Here is a 17,912-nt window from a genome sequence, read left to right as displayed (position 1 = left end):
AAGCAGAGGCTTGACAACCATATGTCAGGAGTGCTCTGATGGTGTTTCCTGCTTGGCAGGGGGTTGGACTCGATGGCCCTTGTGGTCTCTTCCAACTCTATGATTCTATGATTCTATAAGCCTCGCACTCTCTGATTCACCCGTCTCCTTTGCCACCAGATCTCTGATGCGCTGATAAGGAGAGTCCACCTGACAGAGGACCAGTGGGGGAAAGGAACCCTCTCCCCAAGGATGACAACAGACTTTGATCTGAACCTGGACAGTGGGCCTTTGCTCCAGACCATCCACCAGCTGGACTTCATGCAAATGAAAGGTAAATGTCAGAGCAATCCTGTCTCTGTCTGTTTGGAAGGAGTGCCAGGCATGAAAATACGAGGGGGAGGAAAGAAACAGCAGGTTTAAAATAGCCGCAAGGTAGAAATGGTTTTGGTTTTTTGGGGGACGCAGGTGGCGCTGTGGGTTAAACCTCAGAGTCTAGGGCTTGTCGATCAGAAGGTCGGCGGTTCAAATCCCCGCAACGGGGTGAGCTCCTGTTGCTTGGCCCCTGCTCCTGTCAACCTAGCAGTTCGAAAGCATGTGAAAGTGCAAGTAGATAAATAGGTACCGCTCTGGCGGGAAGGTAAACGGCGTTTCCGTGCACTGCTCTGGTTCGCCAGAAGCTGCTTAGTCATGCTGGCCACATGACCCAGAAGCTGTACGCCGGCTCCCTCAGCCAATAAAGCGAGATGAGCACCCCAAACCCCAGAGTCGGTCACGACTGGACCTAATGGTCAGGGGTCCCTTTACCTTTTTTAGAAATTTATTTTAGGCATGTTATCTCCCATGCTTGAACTAAGTTCTCAGGGTGACTAACAATTGCATAATAATTAAATGTCCTTTTTTTTGGAAACACTGTTCCCTAGGAATGAGTTTTAAAAGCCGAGCTTTGCTAGTGAGTCTGGGTAGATAACATTTCCATATGGACCAAGACGAGTAATGTTAACTTGTTTCTTTAGGAATGTTACCCGGCACCCCAGTCTCCAGTCTCCAGTCGGCCTGATCTAACAGGCTCTTCTTAGATAGAATCCTAGAGATTCACAACACCATCTTACTAAAACAGGAGCACAACAGACATGGAACGCACCAACTCATTGCGCCATTCTTATGTCCTTAGTTGCAGATGTAGCCTCTGGGCTAGGAAAATGACATTCCAGTAGACTTGTAAAAGGGGGAAAGAGTATTGGGAAATGATCCATAATGAATTGAAATTTTTTTTTTAAAGTACTTTCCTAAAAAAACTAGAGTCAAAAGGTTATTTATGTATGATGCTGCTACTGCAGCCCGTGTTTTGTTAGTCCCAAAATGGAAAACGAGCGAGGTCCCAACCAAAGAAAAATGGCAACTTAAGTTGACAGAAATATGTACAACTCATAGACTTAACATATAGAATAAGAGAACAAGAAGAATATACATTTAGAGAAGATTGGTAAACGTTTATTGAATATATGGGAAATAAATGTGTGCAGCTGAAAATGCTGGCAGCATTAATAATAATAATAATAATAATAATAATAATAATAATAATAATAATAATAATAATAATTTATATCATGCCCTCCCCGGCCAGAGCCGGGCTCAGGGCAGCTAACACCGGTAAAATTACAGTAAAAACATAAGGGGGGGACCAATTTAAAATACAGGTTAAAATGCAATTTTAAATGCAGCCTCATTTCCCCATAGATTGAAACCATAAGGGGAGGGAAACATAAGGGTCAGACTGAGTCCAGACCAAAGGCCAGGCAGAACAGCTCTGTCTTGCAGGCCCTGTGGAAAGATGTCAAGTCCTGCAGGGCCCTGGTCTCTTGGGACAGAGCGTTCCACCAAGTCGGGGCCAGTGCTGAAAAGGCCCTGGCCCTAGTTGAGACCAATCTAACCACCTTGCGACTTGGGACCTCCAAAATGTTGTCATTTGTGGACCTTAAGGTCCTCTGCGGGGCATACCAGGAGAGGCAGTCCTGTAGGTACGTGGGTCCTAGGCTGCTTAGGGCTTTAAAGGTCAAAACCAGCACCTTAAACCTGACCTTGTACTCCACCGGGAGCCATTGCACTTAAGATAAATTCAACAGTGTAAACAAGTTTTGATAGATGCAATAATAGAATATTGAATGGTATAGCTTTTTGTAAAATGTGCAGGGATTTATGATCTGTAAAATGAACCATGGAAAGAGAAGAAAGGAAGTCACTGATATCTTAAGGATGTAAAATGAGTATTTTAAATGGTGAAACAGAAAATTCAATTAAAATTTTTTGCACCATAACACTCACTTTTTTCCTCCTAGAAAGTAAGGGGAAATGTCTGTGTGTGTTATGGTGTGAATGCCTACGGGTGGCGGGAGGGATCTGCTGCAGTCGTGAGCAGAGGATCCATGGTTCCGCTTCCTTCCCTCCTCCGTGGCTCGCTTTGAAACAGCAAAGCGGGAGAAGAGCCGCTGAGTGGGGAGGAGAGAGGGACAGAGTGCCTGCTTGCTTTAAAGGAGCAAAGCAGGAGAGAGAGGAGTCGCTTACACGAGTGTAAGCGGCTCCTGTCTGGTTGGCTCCTTTAAAGCAAGCAGGTTCTCTGTCCCTCTCTCCTCCCCACTCAGCTCGCTAAATAGCATTATTAGCAGCATCCTTCTCCACACACCCCACGCGTGCTCCTTGTCCCTTGAGTGCTTTTCCTTCCCTCCCCACTTAAAACGTGGTTACAAAGCACGGATCCACATGGATCCTCAGGATTTTTGCATTGGGCTACCCCAAACTCACTGTCAGATCACATGTCTGTGGCCACAGCATGAACCACAAAAATCATACATCCACTGTTTCGTTTAGAATATTTTTTTTTCTTGTTTTCCTCCCCTAAAAACTATGTGCGTGTTATGGTCTGGTGCGTGTTATAGAGTGAAAAATACGGTATATGTATGTGTATGTGTGTGTGTGTGTGAGAGAGAGAATGATAATCTAGGTTTCTCAGGATGGAAAATTCCCATGTTTACATGCCTGCAGTAATGGCTGCGCAATTGCCATTTTAGGAAACAGGGGAAATAAATCTGATGCAGAAATGGGAGTGTTTGCCTCCTTCCTTCCTCTGCATGCCGTTCATTCCAAGATCTGTTTTTCCTGCATTCACACGACTGGGCACCACGCAGCCCTCCTTGCCTGCGACATGCCCAGCTGCCTTCGCATCCGTTCCTCTCCTCCTTGCCAGCTCAGCTGCATTGGCACATCGCAACAGGCCCCATCTGGGGCAGAGCGGCAGAGCAGAGAGACACAGCAACAGGCAGGGCCGCAGAGAATATGTTTGCTGGCTCCTGGGCGACCTGCCAGCTGCGAGGTGCCCATCTGCGCCATTGTGGCACTTCAAAGCCTCGCAAGGGGGAAGGGATAGCCAGACCCCTGTCTTGAAACAGGGTTTGTTGTAGGGCGACGCTCAGGGTGCCTGCCACCTGGGTAGGAACTGTAGGCTTGTGGAGAACTGCAGTTCCCAGGGCTAATGAGAAGGAAGTTCTGAACTGGCAATTTGGTCTCAGTTTGCAGTAATAACAGTATTTCTATAGCTATTTTTTTTTCCAAAAGTGGGGCTAATGAACAAGAAGATGAGATGGTTTACTGATTTCTATACACTCAGTAGTTTAGAATAGGAGAAAAACTGGCAAGTTTTAGCTGGTCCCCAGGACTATCACCTACAACTCCAGTACAAAAATTAAAACAGAACATATAATGCCAAGGTACAGAAACGTCGCTACTTATATTACTTGAAGGGTTATTGTAGCCATAGACAGCCTCTTACAATACTACTACTACTACTAATAATAATAAACATAATGATAATGATAATGATGATGATGATGATGATGATGATAATTTATACCCCACCCATCTGGCTGGGTTTCCCCAGCCACTCTGGGCAGCTTCCAACAAAAGATTGAAAATACATTAAAACATCAGTCATTAAAAACTTCCCTAAAGAGGGCTGCCTTCAGATATCTTCTAAACATCAAATAGTTCTTTATTTCTTTGACATCTGATGGGAGGGCGTTCCACAGGGCAGGTGCCACTACCGAGAAGGCCCTGTGCCTGGTTCCCTGTAACTTGGCTTCTCACAGTGAGGGAACTGCCAGAAAGCCCTCAGAGCTGGACCTCAGTGTCCGGGATGGACGATGGGGGTGGAGACGCTCCTTCAGGTATACTGGACCAAGGCCGTTTAGGGCTTTAAAGGTCAACACCAACACTTTGAATTGTGCTTGGAAACGTACTGGGATTGTGCTTGGAAACGTACTGGAAAGGGTTCTTTCCGGGTTTCGCCGTTCATGCATGCGCAGACGCTCAAAGTGACGTCACACGCATGCGTAGAAGCGGCGAATTGCGACCCGCGCAGGCACGGGTTGCGTTCTGCTCATGTTGCGAACGGAACTCCGGAACGGATCCCGTTCGTGACCAGAGGTACCACTGTATTAGGGTGAAGGATAGGTAATAAGCCGACAAACTCTTGCAGAACTCGGAGGCCCTGATTTCCACCCTGTCTGGCGGTAGAAGTCGGGGTTACACTAATTTCTGTTTAGCTTCCTCCCCAGTGCCGGCCCCCCCAATCCTCCAGCTGGAAGAGTGCTGCACCCAGAACAACAGCGCCACCTTGTCGTGGAAGCAGCCCCCACTTTCCGCGGTGCAAGTGGACGGATACATCCTGGAATTGGATGATGGGAACGGTGGTCAGTTCAGGGTACGTTTTATGGAGAGGCACTTTTACGTTGTGGGGTGGGTGGGTGGGAGGGAGAACAGTGCTGGCTCCGGGTTTTAGCGTTGGAAGGAGTTCCAGGGGTCATGTAGTCCAACCCCATGTGATGCAGGGATCTCAACTGACAGGTGGCCACCCAACCTCGTTAAACGACCATTAAACTCAAATAGAATTGTGTGGCGAGTTCCCGTCCCCCCCGGTGGAAATAATGACACATGACACAATTATTAAGGTTAATGGGCTAAATAAAGCCACAACCTTTATTGGTTACAGGTGATGAGCGGTATTGGCTTAGGCATTGATCCTAACTGACTATATCTGACTTCAGCCCGTCTGCTTGAAGTCCGGGAAGGGTTAACCACAAGTAGGGGGAGTCCTGCTGATGCACATCAACTAGGAACTCCCCTGGGGTCACCGCTAGGGGACGTGCCTTAGGCCCTCACCTCCCTAGGCTTTGGACAGGGCCATGCCCCCCGGAATCCTTTACCGGACTACCCTTCAATATGTGGGGCAGGTGATGGCACTTCCTCCCCTCTTCCATCTACAGAGCAACACCAATGCCTAACCGCCAATACCAAGAAAGTTGTGACGATTTCCTATGAGGTAGGCGAAAACCAAGTGGCAGGTGCCAATTTGCCAAGTGGGAAAATTCCTACCAGGCCCCTCAACGGTGACCAACCGAGGTCCATAGCAAGGTCAAGGAACGAAACCTTATAGGGTGGAAGGGTGGGGAAACCGGAACAGCTGAGGAGCAGCAAAGAGGGAGATCCCTGGCCCCATCCTGCCTCTATAGGGCAGGCCACGCCCCCTGAACCGGCCAATTGGGCTAGGGGGTGACGCGGCCAGGAATCCCCCCAATTGCACGGGGGCTGGCCTCCACCCAGCACGCATGTGGTGGGGCCGTGAAGCCCACAACCCCACCTCCTCGGAAGGGCGGAAGTGGCTTTGGGACCCTAGAATCACAGAACTGTAGAGGTGGAAGGGACCCCAAGGGTCTAGTCCGAGTCCCTGAAATACAGGGGTTGAAACCACGAACTCTTTGTGTGCGTAGGCAATCGAGAATAGATTTTGTGATCTGAGACTTGGGTGGGTGGAAAGCTAAGCCAGTACAGATGCCTTTTGGAGGGGGGGGGGGGCTGGCTTAAAATAGCTGCCTCCAACATCTTGGAAACAAAAGGCAGTTGCTTCCCAGCCTCCTCGTTTCTCTGGGGAGCTGTGAGTTTCAGGGACAGTTACTCAACAAGCAATTTTTCTTAGGAGCAGCAATAAAAAAAAACACAAATATATGTAATATATTCGCTGGGGAGAAGCCTCAGCTGTGTGGTCGGACACCTGCTTTGCTTGTAGAAGGTCCAAGGTTCAATTTCTGATGCCCCTGAGATGCCCGTGGCTGAAACCCTGGAGAGATGCTGCCAGTCAGTGTGGACAATATTGGCCTAGATGGTCCAGTGGCCTGGCTGCATAAGGCAGTTTCTTGTTTACCCTATATATTTAAGGTAGGATCATTGCTCAGTGGCAGAGCACCTGCTCTGCATGCAGAAGCACCCTGCTTCAGTCCCCAGCATCTCCAAGTTGGGCTGGGAAAGGCTCCCTTCCTGAAACCCTGGAGAGTTGCTGCCAGCCAGTGTAGACAGCAATAAGCACAAGGCAGCTTCCAGCAATCCTAATTTTTTGGACATTCAGCGATTGTCGTTGACTCAACTGAGATTTGAGCCAGAGTCTTCCTTTGCCAACCTGACACCTATCAATATTTTGGACTACAATTCCGACCAGCCCCAACCAGCATGGACTTTTGGAGTAGTGGTACGAAACATCTAGAGGGCATCAGGTTGGCGAAGGCTGGCCTATGATCTTGCCTCCCACTGCGCACACAAGATCTCTGCTGCATTGCAAAGCTTCCCTGAAAGGGCCCGTTCCCTGTGGGAGCAGTCAAATGCAACATTCCTTGTTTTCCTAGAGTGGACATGCAAGGGGATATTGCTCAGCCAGTCGAAACTTCCTGTTTCCTCCTGGCCTGGAGCATCCTTCCTTGCATGTGACTAGAGGGGGGCGTGACCTTACCTGTCCAGGTAACAAAAAGCACAAATCACGCAGCACTCTCTCTCTCTTTGACTTCCTTCTTTGTTTGACCAGCTTTTTAGCTAGGATGCTATGATAGCTTCTCATCTAGCATAAGCACTGGGATTATCCCCCCATATGGGGAAGATCCACATGTACATATTTTGTAACTAAGTCTGCCTTCAGGAATTCAACTGTGAACTGATGTGAGTAAACCTCTTTTATTGGCTTTAAATAAGATTGTTGTCTCTTTATTCTTTAAAGAGGGATTAAAGGGAACTTACCAGGAACTCTAGCAGGGACGTGGGTGGCGCTGTGGGTTAAACCACAGAGCCTAGGACTTGCCGATCAGAAGGTCGGCAGTTCGAATCCCTGAGATGGGGTGAGCTCCCGTTGCTCAGTCCCTGCTCCTGCCAACCTAGCAGTTCGAAAGCACGTCAAAGTGCAAGTAGATAAATAGGTACCGCTCCAGCGGGAAGGTAAACGGCGTTTCCGTGCGCTGCTCTGGTTTGCCAGAAGCGGCTTAGTCATGCTGGCCACATGACCCGGAAGCTGTATGCCGGCTCCCTCGGCCAATAAAGCGAGATGAGCGCCACAACCCCAGAGTCCGTCACGACTGGACCTAATGGTCAGGGGTCCCTTTCCCTTTACTTAGCAGAAACTATACAATTCATTCTGAGACAGACTGAATTGTATAACAGTGAGAGACTCACACGAGCCTGCAACCAGCTATCTGCTGTGCTTGAGAAGGGGAATGTAAACTGTGCTAAGTAAAGGAACTTGCTAGCACGAGTTAGAAAGGATATTAATAAACAATATATGCCTCCCTGAACATTCCCACACATACATCAGCTTTGTGTCTTTGTGTCCTTAGGAGGTGTATGTCGGGAAAGAGACGATGTGCACTGTGGATGGACTCCACTTTAACAGCACCTACAGTGCTCGGGTCAAGGCCTTCAACAAGACCGGGGTCAGCCCCTACAGCAAGATGCTGGTTCTGCAGACCTCCGAGGGTAAGTCATGGCTGCCGGGATCAGGGGTGAGGCATTTTCCACTGAAGAAGGGCCAGGGGGGTCCTTCCTTGCCTAGGCTCATCTTAGGAATTCTTGCAGGAGATGCCCTTCCTTGTTTGGGTTGCTAAACTGGAGACCCCCCCTTCCCTCAAAAAAGGAGAGAAATGTCACCTGGGAAAAAGGCGTCAAAAGCAATTTCTGTCCTCCCTGCCCCTTCCGTTCCAAAAACGTGTCGCGCAGTTGGCCATGCTTTCTATTTAATAGTTGCATCCTGCTTTTCCAACAATGAACGTGGCGCTCAAAGAGGCTTGCGACAATCACAGCAGCGCTGAAAAGCAACAAACGCAGCAGCGAGCGCTGTAATATCTCTAGCGCAGTGGCGTATGAATAAAGCAAACGGGCAACCACAAATCCATCAGTCAGTGTGATTCAGTGACGTCAGAAGATGGGGAAGAGCTGCTGGGCACCAGCCCTAGAGCGGATGACATCCTCTCTCTGGGGAGGGGCTGCTTCTTGGCTTAGGCAGCCCACTCCCAGGCAGTGAGATCGTTCACAGTTTTTTAATCCTGACTTCTTTTTCACCTTGTATGAGTCTGCAGGTGCACCTACAGGTGTTTTGTTGAAGCACAGAGGCGACTCCTTGTAACCCAGAGTCTATTTCTTTTATCTCTCTCTCGAGTGGGAAACAGCTCCCGTAAAGCTTTCCTCCGCCTCCCTCTCTTCTGACACCCCCCCTTCAAACTCCCCCTTGGCCTCCGTTTTCCTACTTCTCCCTTCAGCCCCTAATCCGGGTGGGGTAGGCGCACCCCGTTTTGCCACTTGAGACGGAACAGGCATGGGCCACCCCCTCCCTGCGCTGTTCGCCTCGCCACTGGCGCTGTGCCTCTCTTCCTGCATTGCGTGCCAGAGCCCACAAAGCACTGGCAGCAGTGCCATCTTCCGACAGAAGATCATGCCAAAATCTCACAAGATCTCCTGCTCTCCGTGAGCTCTTGTGAGGCTTCGGCAAGATGGAATCATAGAACGGTGGAGTTGGAAAGGACCCCTAGTCCAATCCAGCAGTGGAGCATGTATCCATAGCGCTGGGGGGGCACGCACTGGGGGTCTGGAGGGCAAACATAGCCTGCTGTGCACTAGCCCAGCACCAGCCACCACAGCCACTGGAATGACTCCAGCCTCCGAAAGCAGCACAGGGCCTTGCAATGGGCAAAGGGTTTCAAGGCTGAGGCTGAGATCGGATGGTGCGTGGCATCTTCCTTGCATCTACGGGACTGCCTCTCCTGGTCTGCTCGCAGAGGACCTTAAGGTTTATGAATAATCATAATTCAGAGGTCTCGGGAAGTAAGGAAGTCAGATTATCCTTCGCCAGGGCCAGGGCCTTCTCAGTGATGGCTCCGACCTGGTGGAATGCTCTGTCCCATGAGACCAGGGCCCTGCAGGATTTAACTTCCTTCTGCCAGGCCTGTAAGACAGAGGTATTCCGCCTGGCTTTCAATTTGAACTTAGCCTGATCTTTTATTCCCCTTCCTTCCCTCCCTCTCCCCTTTTTATGAAGATTACCCGCTCTGGAACCCCACAGCTAATTCTCCCCTGGTCTCCTCGCTGGCCCAAATAGGACTAATTTAGCCAGCTAGCCCTGGTGATCATCTAATGTTTATTGGATGAATTTCCCCCCTAAATTGATTTTCGAATTCTGAATTTATTGTTATTCACTTTTTATACTGTATTTTATGCTGGTTTTTGTTACATCAATTAAGTGTTTTAAATTTGTTGTTAGCCGCCCTGAGCCCGGTTTTCTGAACTGGGAAGGGTGGGGTATAAATAAAAAAATATTATTATTATTTCTCAAGGCACCCTCCCTGAGCCGCTTTGCGAGGCTGGGATCTGATCATATTCCAGCCTTGCAAAGGGTCGGCTCAAGGAAGGTGGTATGAGCAGCGCTCTCCCCCCAAAAATGTGCCCGAAGCAATTGCCTTGGGAATGCCCTCCCACCTCCCAACCCTACATCCCTAGTCCAATCCCTTGCAAGGCAGGAATCTCACCTGAAGCATCCTGAAGCCACCCAACCTCTGCTTAAAAACCACCAGGGAACGAGAGCCCAGAGCCACTGTCTCTTCTTACTGTTCCATGGCTCTTACTTGCCAAAAGATAAGGTTTGCTTGCTCAAGGATTTCGGCTGAGGAGTGTGTGTGTGCACACACGCATGCATGCACACACACGTGTATATCTATAGATTTGCACCCAGCTTTGTAGATCTGTATGCAGAGTTTTGTACATAGGGTTGCATCCGACGCTGTTGGTCCCTTACCTTTCCCGCTCTGACCTGGCCACAGTGATCCATGAGACAGTCACCTCCAGGCTTGACTACTGTAATTTGCTCTATACGGGGCTGCCCTTGAAGCTGTCCCAGAAACTCCAGCGGGTGCAGAATGCTGCAGCGAGGCTCCTCACGGGGTCTCTGCCATGGGAGCATATTCACCCAGTGCTTTTCCAGCTGCGCTGGCTCCCGGTGGAGTACAGGGTCAGGTTTAAGGTGCTGCTTTTGACCTTTGAAGCCCTTCGCGGCCTAGGACCCTCGTACCTACGGGACCACCTCTCCCGGTATGCCCCACAGAGAGCCTCAAGGTCCATAAATAGCAACACCCTGGTGGTCCCGCGCCCTAAGGAAGTCAGCTTAGCCTCAACCAGAGGCAGGGCCTTTTCCACACTGGCTCCGGCCTGGTGGAACGCTCTGCCTCATGAGACCAGGGCCCTGCAGGATCTGATTTCTTTCCGCAGGGCCTGTAAGACAGAGTTGTTCCGCCTGGCCTTTGGCTTGGAGCCAGTTTGATTCCCTCCCCCTCTTTCTTTTTCCTTTTCCTCCTGTGATGAGGCTGCATTTTAATATTTTAATGTTTCAATATTTGTTGTATTTTAATCTTGTTTTTTAAGTTGTATTCATTCAACTTGTTTTTATGATTGCTTGTTAGCCGCCCTGAGCCCGGCCTTGGCTGGGGAGGGCGGGGTATAAATAAAAATTATGATGATGATGATGAACTAGCAGAATGCCGTTGGTGGGGTGGGGCTTCCCATTCCTCTCCTCTCCCCGTGAGCCCCCCCCCCAATTTGGTAAAGCCATAACTGGGAGCCAGTGGCGGAGGGAGGAGTGTGCGGTGGGGACAGTCCACCCTGGGTGTCTTCGCTGAGGGGGGGCGGCATTTGGCGCACCACCTGCCCGCGACTCCCAAGCCTACCCCGAGCCGTCGGTGAAAAGGGGCAGCAGGAGGAGGCTTAGGAGTTGTCGGTGGGCGGCACACCGAATGTTGAGTGCACCATGCACCCGAGCGGCTATCCCGCGCCTGGGAGGGCACCCTCCGTGCCCTGCCCCCCCCCTCGGGAGCACATCCCACCCCCCTCGGTGGACGCGCCTGCCCTGGGTAGTGTGGGCATATGCTCCTCCGCTGCTGGGAGCTGACGTTCTGCCCCAGGGGCCACGCTCCCCTTGGGAGACTCCCCCCTCTTTGCCGTTGCACAGGTAAGGAAGGGCTTGGGTGCCATGTTCGAATCGCCTCTTTGGGGACCTCTGACCTTGAGTTTGCCTTGATCTTGCATCTAGACTCCGAACCGGAGGAGCAGGCCCTGACTTTCCCAGTGCCTTTGGAAAGGCTGCAGCTGCGTAGATCCAGCCCCTTCTCTTCCACCCTTAACCTGCAAAACAGCTTTCCGGGGAGATCCTACTTTGAGCTCAGATCCTCGTCCCACCAAATGAGCTTGCACTCTTCTTTACAATCTCTGAATTCGGCCGGTGGGTGAGCCGAGCGTGCCTGGCGTTGCCTCTTGCGCTGTGCTTCTGGACGTCCCCCCGTTTTTGTTTTGGGGGTTCGGCTCTTGTTTTGTTGCTGTTTGCTTTTTTTTTTTGCTTTTCTTTTTAATTTTTTTGGGGGGCCCCTCCTCCCCTTCTTCCCCCGCCCATGGCATCCGTGTGAGACGGGACTTGCTGTTCTATGTTGTCAGTGGCCCGTGTTCCACTGTGCAGGAAACTCTGAGGATGTAGACATGATGTGTGACATGTTTGTTTCTGTGTTACAAGTTTGTAGACTTTGTTTGAACAGCACCAGCAAGCAAGGATATCGTTGCTGACATCCTGTCTCCTTTAAGTGGACTTGCAGTCAACAGCATTGTCTTTGAGAAGGGGGGAAAGTCACAAATGTGCAAAGTTCAAATAGCATTTAGAAGGATTTTTTTAAAAAACACTATTTACTTACAGTATTCTATTGATTAAATTTCTATCCTGCTGTTCCTCCCAAAGGAGCCCAGGGCAGGCAGCAATTACTGGATTTCACCACCAGATTGGGGATTTTTAAAATGCAACTTGAGGGTATAACACAACCTTTGCCAACCAGGTGCTCTGCAAATATTTTGGACTACAACTCCCATGAACACCCAGCCAGCACCCTCAGGAGCATATGGCCATGCTGCCGCAGGCTGATGGGAGTTGTAGTCCAACAAGACTGTTGAGCACCCGATTGGTGCTGTAACAGAAGAAGCAGGCTAGATCACAGATGTGCCAATGATCAGGGATGATGGGAATTGTAGTCTATCAATATCTGGAATACACACCACACCGACTAACTGTGGCAGAGCATGTCAGCAAGAAGACTGGGCTAGGAAACGTCTCCCTAACAGGCTAAATTTCCCCCAGTGCAGAGGTTTTGGTGCAGGACAGGACAGCCAATGTGGTTTCTCCAGATGTTGGGCTGCGCCCATCTCCTCCAGCCGGCTTGGCCAGTGGCCAGAGGAGCTGTTGTCCAACAACATCTGGAAGGCAAAATGTTGGCTGCCGCCACATAGGAAAACATCCAAGCTGCGTTGGGGTTCCTGAAGGCGTATAATTCCTGGGTGGGAGATGGGTGCCCACTGTCTATAACATTGAATCTGTGGCCACACCCCACACATTCATTTGTTATTTATTTCCTAAAATGTATACACCGCTGGATTGTAAAAAGACAATACACACACACACACATACACACTTTAAAGTGGTTTACAAAAAAGAAAACAAACATTAAGATGGTCACAAAGTGAAATATACTCAGAGTCGAGAGTGGATTTCATGCTCTTTATTCAGCTCATAGTAGCAAGGAATGGAAGTTCCCCCAGAATGTCTGCTTTATATACATTATTTACATAATGGGCCCCACGTGATTGGCTAATTCCGGGATTCTCCTGTAGGCCAATCAGGTCGCAGATTTACTTCCACCTGGAGCTGGATTGGGTGGCTCCTGTGGACCAATCAGACTGCTGCATTCTGGATCCTATTCGACTCAGTACATAACACAAAGAAAAATGATTTAAGACATTCGAAAGGTTTAAAATAACGATAAGCTAAAAGCAGCTTAAGGCTTGCACCAGCTATCTAAACATCTGGGCAGGCTTGTCTGAACAGAAACGCTTTCAGCAAGCCCCAGAAAGAGTACAGCGGAGGTGCCTGATGTCAATAGGCAGGGAGTTCCGAAGTGTAGGCCACAGGAAAAGATCAAGTTCTTGCAAGCGCAGAACGGGTCTTACATGGCATCTGCAGCAGTGCCAGTTTCTGCAGATCGAAGCAGCCAAGTAAGGGGCAAGCTGATTTCCACTGTGATGCCTTCAGCAAGAGAGCAGCCAAGGAGAAGGAAGGTTCTAGAAAGCTGTCCTGAGCCTTGGGGTGTAATGGCAGCTCTTCACATGCATTTTCCTGCGGGATATTCTGGAATTCCGGCGCCAAGGCCCCAGGTGCCCCCTCTCTCCACAGCCCACCCTTCCCCTCCCACCTTTGCAAGAACCAACCTTTTCCGTTTGGGTTGCATTATTTTTTTTAAGGATTCTCCCGTTGCTACAAGCTTACGCTGATGTAACCTCCATTGGCACCTGCCTGACACCGGCGTAAGCGAAAGGAGAATAGCCCTGACATAGATTTCTTTCTTTCCGTCCACCCCATAATTTGGAATGAGGAATGGCACAGTCTTTTAGTTGCTGGGCTACACCGAGGGGCTGGACGCACAACCCCGGTTTTATTATATTTTCCCCATCGTCCTTTTATGGGTTACCCCATCCCACTGCTTCTGTGCGACTGGCTTTCGACATAATCCATCCCCGAACGTTTCTGATCTTGTGATCTTGTGTCCTGTGTACGAAGAGTTGGTGGTTCTGCCTGCTTCCTTGTACGTTCTTGGAGTCTGTATCTTTGGAGTGAATTGGTCTCAAGCTGGGTGGGGGGCAGATTTGTGGGGTGGAGGTAGGGATGTGGGGGGGGGGATAAACTGGATTTGGTTCGCTTTCAAAAAGCAAACCTGCATAATTTCTGCTTTCGGAAACAATAAGCAAACCGAAACGTTGCCATCGTTTGAGATTCTCCGTCCTCTGAACTTTGCAGCGCAGTTCCCCGGCCAAGTAGTTTGTACGAAAACGAATCTCTTCAGGGGAAATTGATATATTTGTGGAGATAACAGATAAAAACACATTCTGTCGGGAGGAATTGCTTTGCAAAAATGCACACGTCAAACAACGTTGCGTACAAAACAAGTGTGTGATATGCTGGCGAATTTTCGTGAGAACGTCTTTTTTAAAAATTCACGAACTGGTGTGGAAATGTGGAGAACTTAAGAGTGGGAAAAGAGGAAATTCACAGAAATTCGCTCAGTGTGTGAAATTCACAGACTCACCTATCCTTAGATGGTTGGTGGAGCTCTTCCCTAAAACGGACACCTTTTGCTTTTCTTAGGAGACATTGCACAATGGGAAATTGCCAAAAAAATGTGAAGGTCACAATCCCCTAAGTTGGTATGAGTCCAGATTCATTTAAAAGGCTTTTGCTAAAGTCCACATGATCAGGGTTATGTGCATTTCTTCCGCTGATGCTCAAATTCCACCCCCACCAATTCATTCTCCGATTTATGCAAGCTCAATTAGACCTCCTTATTTTTATTTTTATTTTTTCATGCATTAATACTGGCCCTGTGATTTTCTAGTCTTTGCCAACACACACACACGAAAAAGAACAGTGATGGAAAAGCAGAAATGAGGGTGTTTCTTTTACTGTTTTTGCAAGGTTGTTTTTAAACTGTTTTTAGAAGTTTTGATTGACTTCCGCTATTGACTTGTTTGCTGCCCTGACCTCCTCCTTCGGGAGGAAAGGCAGAATATAGGTAATTTATTATTTTTATCATCACCATCATAGAACTGTAGAGTTTGAGGGGACCCCAAGGGTCATCTAGTCCAACCCCTCCAATGCAGGAATCACAGCTAAAAGAATTCCTGGCAAGTGGCCACCCAGATAGGATAGGAAGAAAAAGTAGGACAGATAGGAAGGAAGGGGGGGCGGACATTGAAACTAGAATGCTCAATATATCAAATTGTATTTAATATTGTATTTAATGTTTTGAGACTACAATTCCCATGATCCCTGACCACTGGTCCTGCTAGCTAGGGATCATGGGAGTTGTAGGCCAAAAACATCTGGAGGGCTGAGGTTGAGGAAGCCTGCTCTAGTTGCATAGCTAATGGTTGATGATATTATTATTATTATTATTATTATTATTATTATTATTATTATTTGTATATCGTCTTTCTATCTTACAATACTCAAGGCGGTTTACAAGCTGAAGAAAGAAAAAATGTACACCTTATAACAATCCGATGCAATAAAAAAATGTGATAATAAAACAAAACTTTAAAATAAGCAACCTACATCAAAAAGTAACATTCAACAATTATTAGAACAGTACAAAATAATAATATCAACATATAAAAGTTAAACAGAAATCCACTCAACAGTTACAATAAATAATTTCTAAACTATAATCAGTAAGACAACGGCAAGCCACAGTACATAAAATAATACAATACAAACTGAGAAGCAGAAACTAAAGGGTGGAGCAAGGCAGGGGGAAAGAGGCCTTGCCTGATGGATAGACCTCTCCACTGGGTTGTCTAAAAGCCAGTGGCAGGGAGTTCCACTGGCTATGTGCTGTGCATGGCCGAAGTGCCAGTTGTTGTTTGCCTTGAATCCGCTGCTGTCAACCCACTTCAGGGGTGCCAGGTCTGGGTTCTAGAATGGGCATCTCTGGGAGCTTTGACTCCAACTCCCATCAGCCCCTGCCAGGATGATCGGGGCTGATGGGAATTGGGAGTCCAATTGGCCTGGAGAGACGCAGGTTGGGGAAACTCCATGAAATGCACATGTCTCTGGTTCTGATGGTGGGCCTCTCGCTTTGCAAGTGAATCTGGCAAGTCCGTTCCGGCGGCTGCTGCCCGCTAGTTCCCCAGCTGCGTGGCTCCTGCCGCCCGAGTCCGGTTGCCCTTTTTCCGTGTCGACGTATGAAATGCAGTGTATCTCTTTATAGGTTTTGAGGCTCAGTCAGGACCTTTCTCCCAATTGGGCAAGTATATACTTCCTTCCACATTTCGGTGGCATTTGTTTCGGTCACTTGTTTTTAACCCTCGACTCCCCCCATTTGTACGTGACAAGGAGAGACCCCCAGCTATACACCCGATGTTTAAACTAACACTATGTTTGGTCCAGTCTGTCCCCCCTTACCTTGTTTGTAACACCTTTGAGGGGTGGGGGAAGAGGGGAGGCAGCCCAGGAAGCGATGCTGAAATGAGAAACAGCTGTTTTTAGCTAGAGGGCAAAGCCACCAACTCATAATAATATACCGTATTTTTCGCTCTATAGGACGCACAGGACCACAAGACACACCTAGTTTTTAGAGGGGGAAATCAAGAAAAAAAATACTATCCCCCCCCCAGCCCCAAAGAGCAAAGAGGCCAAGACAGGCATAGGGATTCCCCGGCTGAAGAGGCTGTGCAAGGCTAAAGAGGAAGCCAAGGCAGTGAGTGGGATGGATCACACTCGCTGCCTTGGCTTCTTTAGCCTTGCGCAGCCTCTCCCAGCTGGAGAGGCTACGTGCGGCTATGGCAATTCCCCCACCTCCCGCAAAAGCCCACAGGAGCCATGCACCCTTTAAGGAGCGTGCGGCTCCTGCGGGCTTTTCTACGAGGAGGCAGGAGGGACTGACTGGCCGCGTCAGTCCCTTCTCCCTCCTGGGGAAAAGCCCGCAAGAGCCGCAGGAAGCTTGTGTGCGGCTCTTGGGGGCTTTACCTGCCTGCCTCCCCCCTGCATTCGCTCCATAGGCTGCACAGACTTTTCCCCCTTAGTTTTTAAGAGGGAAAAAGTGTGTCCTATGGAGCGAAAAATACAGTAAATGAATTCGCAGAGCCTGCTATAATGCCTCTAGGGGGCGCCTTTGGAGGAAGGCTGGCTTAGAGCTAGTGACTGGCCCAGTCTGCCCCCTGCCTGGACACAGCATAGTTAAGCAGAGATTTGAACCCAGATCTCCCTGGTCTGAGCGAACTCACTCCTCATCACAGCACACCTGGCTCAAGGTGTCCATCGGAGCCTCTGAAACTCATAAGGGATGGATCGAGTTATGGCACTATGGAAGCAGTCCAATAAACCTAGCTTGGAGTCAACCCTTTGAAGGAGTGAAATTTAGACCTGGTTTTTCTTTAATTGGGTGAGGGATTCTACTTGGTTTCTTAGCCAAGTTGTGGGAAGGCAAGAGGAGCTAAAGGAAAGCAGCCTCTTGCAGAATTTGGTAGCCTTTCCTTGAGCCCTTCCCTGTCTGCAAAAGCTGTGTGGTCTCCGGGACACGTTATGTATAACTGTGCGAGGTTTCTGCTAATGCCAAGTTGATGTGCCAGCTTTGGCCGGGAGGGGCAAACTAAAGTATGCAGCCAGGAGACCAAGCTACAATGAAGCTTGCGGTTGGCGCTTTTGTCCCCTGTCAATGCCGACGCCGCTTCTCATTTGTTCCCCTCCATGCCTTTCGCTCGGAACGACAACAGTTGATATTAAAAAACTGGTAGCAGGTAGGAGCCCGTTTGGATGCATGGGGCAAATGGAACCTACCGACTGGCTGCAACTGTTTGTGTGTGTTTGTGAGTGTGTTTTGAAAACTTTGCGGCACGTGTGTTGTCCTCAAGGCGACGTCTTGCCCGTAGGAATTCCGGTAACCAAGTCCAACCCATGCAGTTGGCACCTGCCAGTGGCGTAGTGTGGGTTGTCAGCACCC

General features: G+C 49.1%; 1 protein-coding gene across 6 annotated transcripts in view; it reads left to right on the top strand.

Annotated features, from left to right (window-relative positions):
• The window catches only part of TRIM9 (tripartite motif containing 9), a 78,484-nt gene that overhangs the window by 49,380 nt on the left and 11,192 nt on the right, over window positions 1-17,912 (top strand). Inside the window, exons 5-10 of one of the 6 annotated variants that reach the window (XM_081191741.1) lie at window positions 160-313; window positions 4,590-4,735; window positions 7,683-7,821; window positions 11,417-11,605; window positions 16,182-16,217; window positions 17,686-17,709. In XM_081191741.1, the coding sequence (XP_081047867.1) occupies window positions 160-313; window positions 4,590-4,735; window positions 7,683-7,821; window positions 11,417-11,605; window positions 16,182-16,217; window positions 17,686-17,709 (688 nt within the window). Of the gene's footprint in view, window positions 1-159; window positions 314-4,577; window positions 4,736-7,682; window positions 7,822-11,416; window positions 11,606-16,181; window positions 16,218-17,685; window positions 17,710-17,912 lie in introns of all 6 variants that reach the window. The other 5 variants (XM_081191740.1, XM_081191742.1, XM_081191743.1 and 2 more) reach the window with 5 other exon arrangements.

Source organism: Podarcis bocagei (assembly GCF_964188305.1).
Source record: "Podarcis bocagei genome assembly, chromosome: 1".
NCBI classification, from domain to species: Eukaryota; Metazoa; Chordata; class Lepidosauria; order Squamata; family Lacertidae; genus Podarcis; species Podarcis bocagei.
Note: the sequence above shows the minus strand (reverse complement) of the source record. Positions and strands in the feature narration are given on the sequence as shown.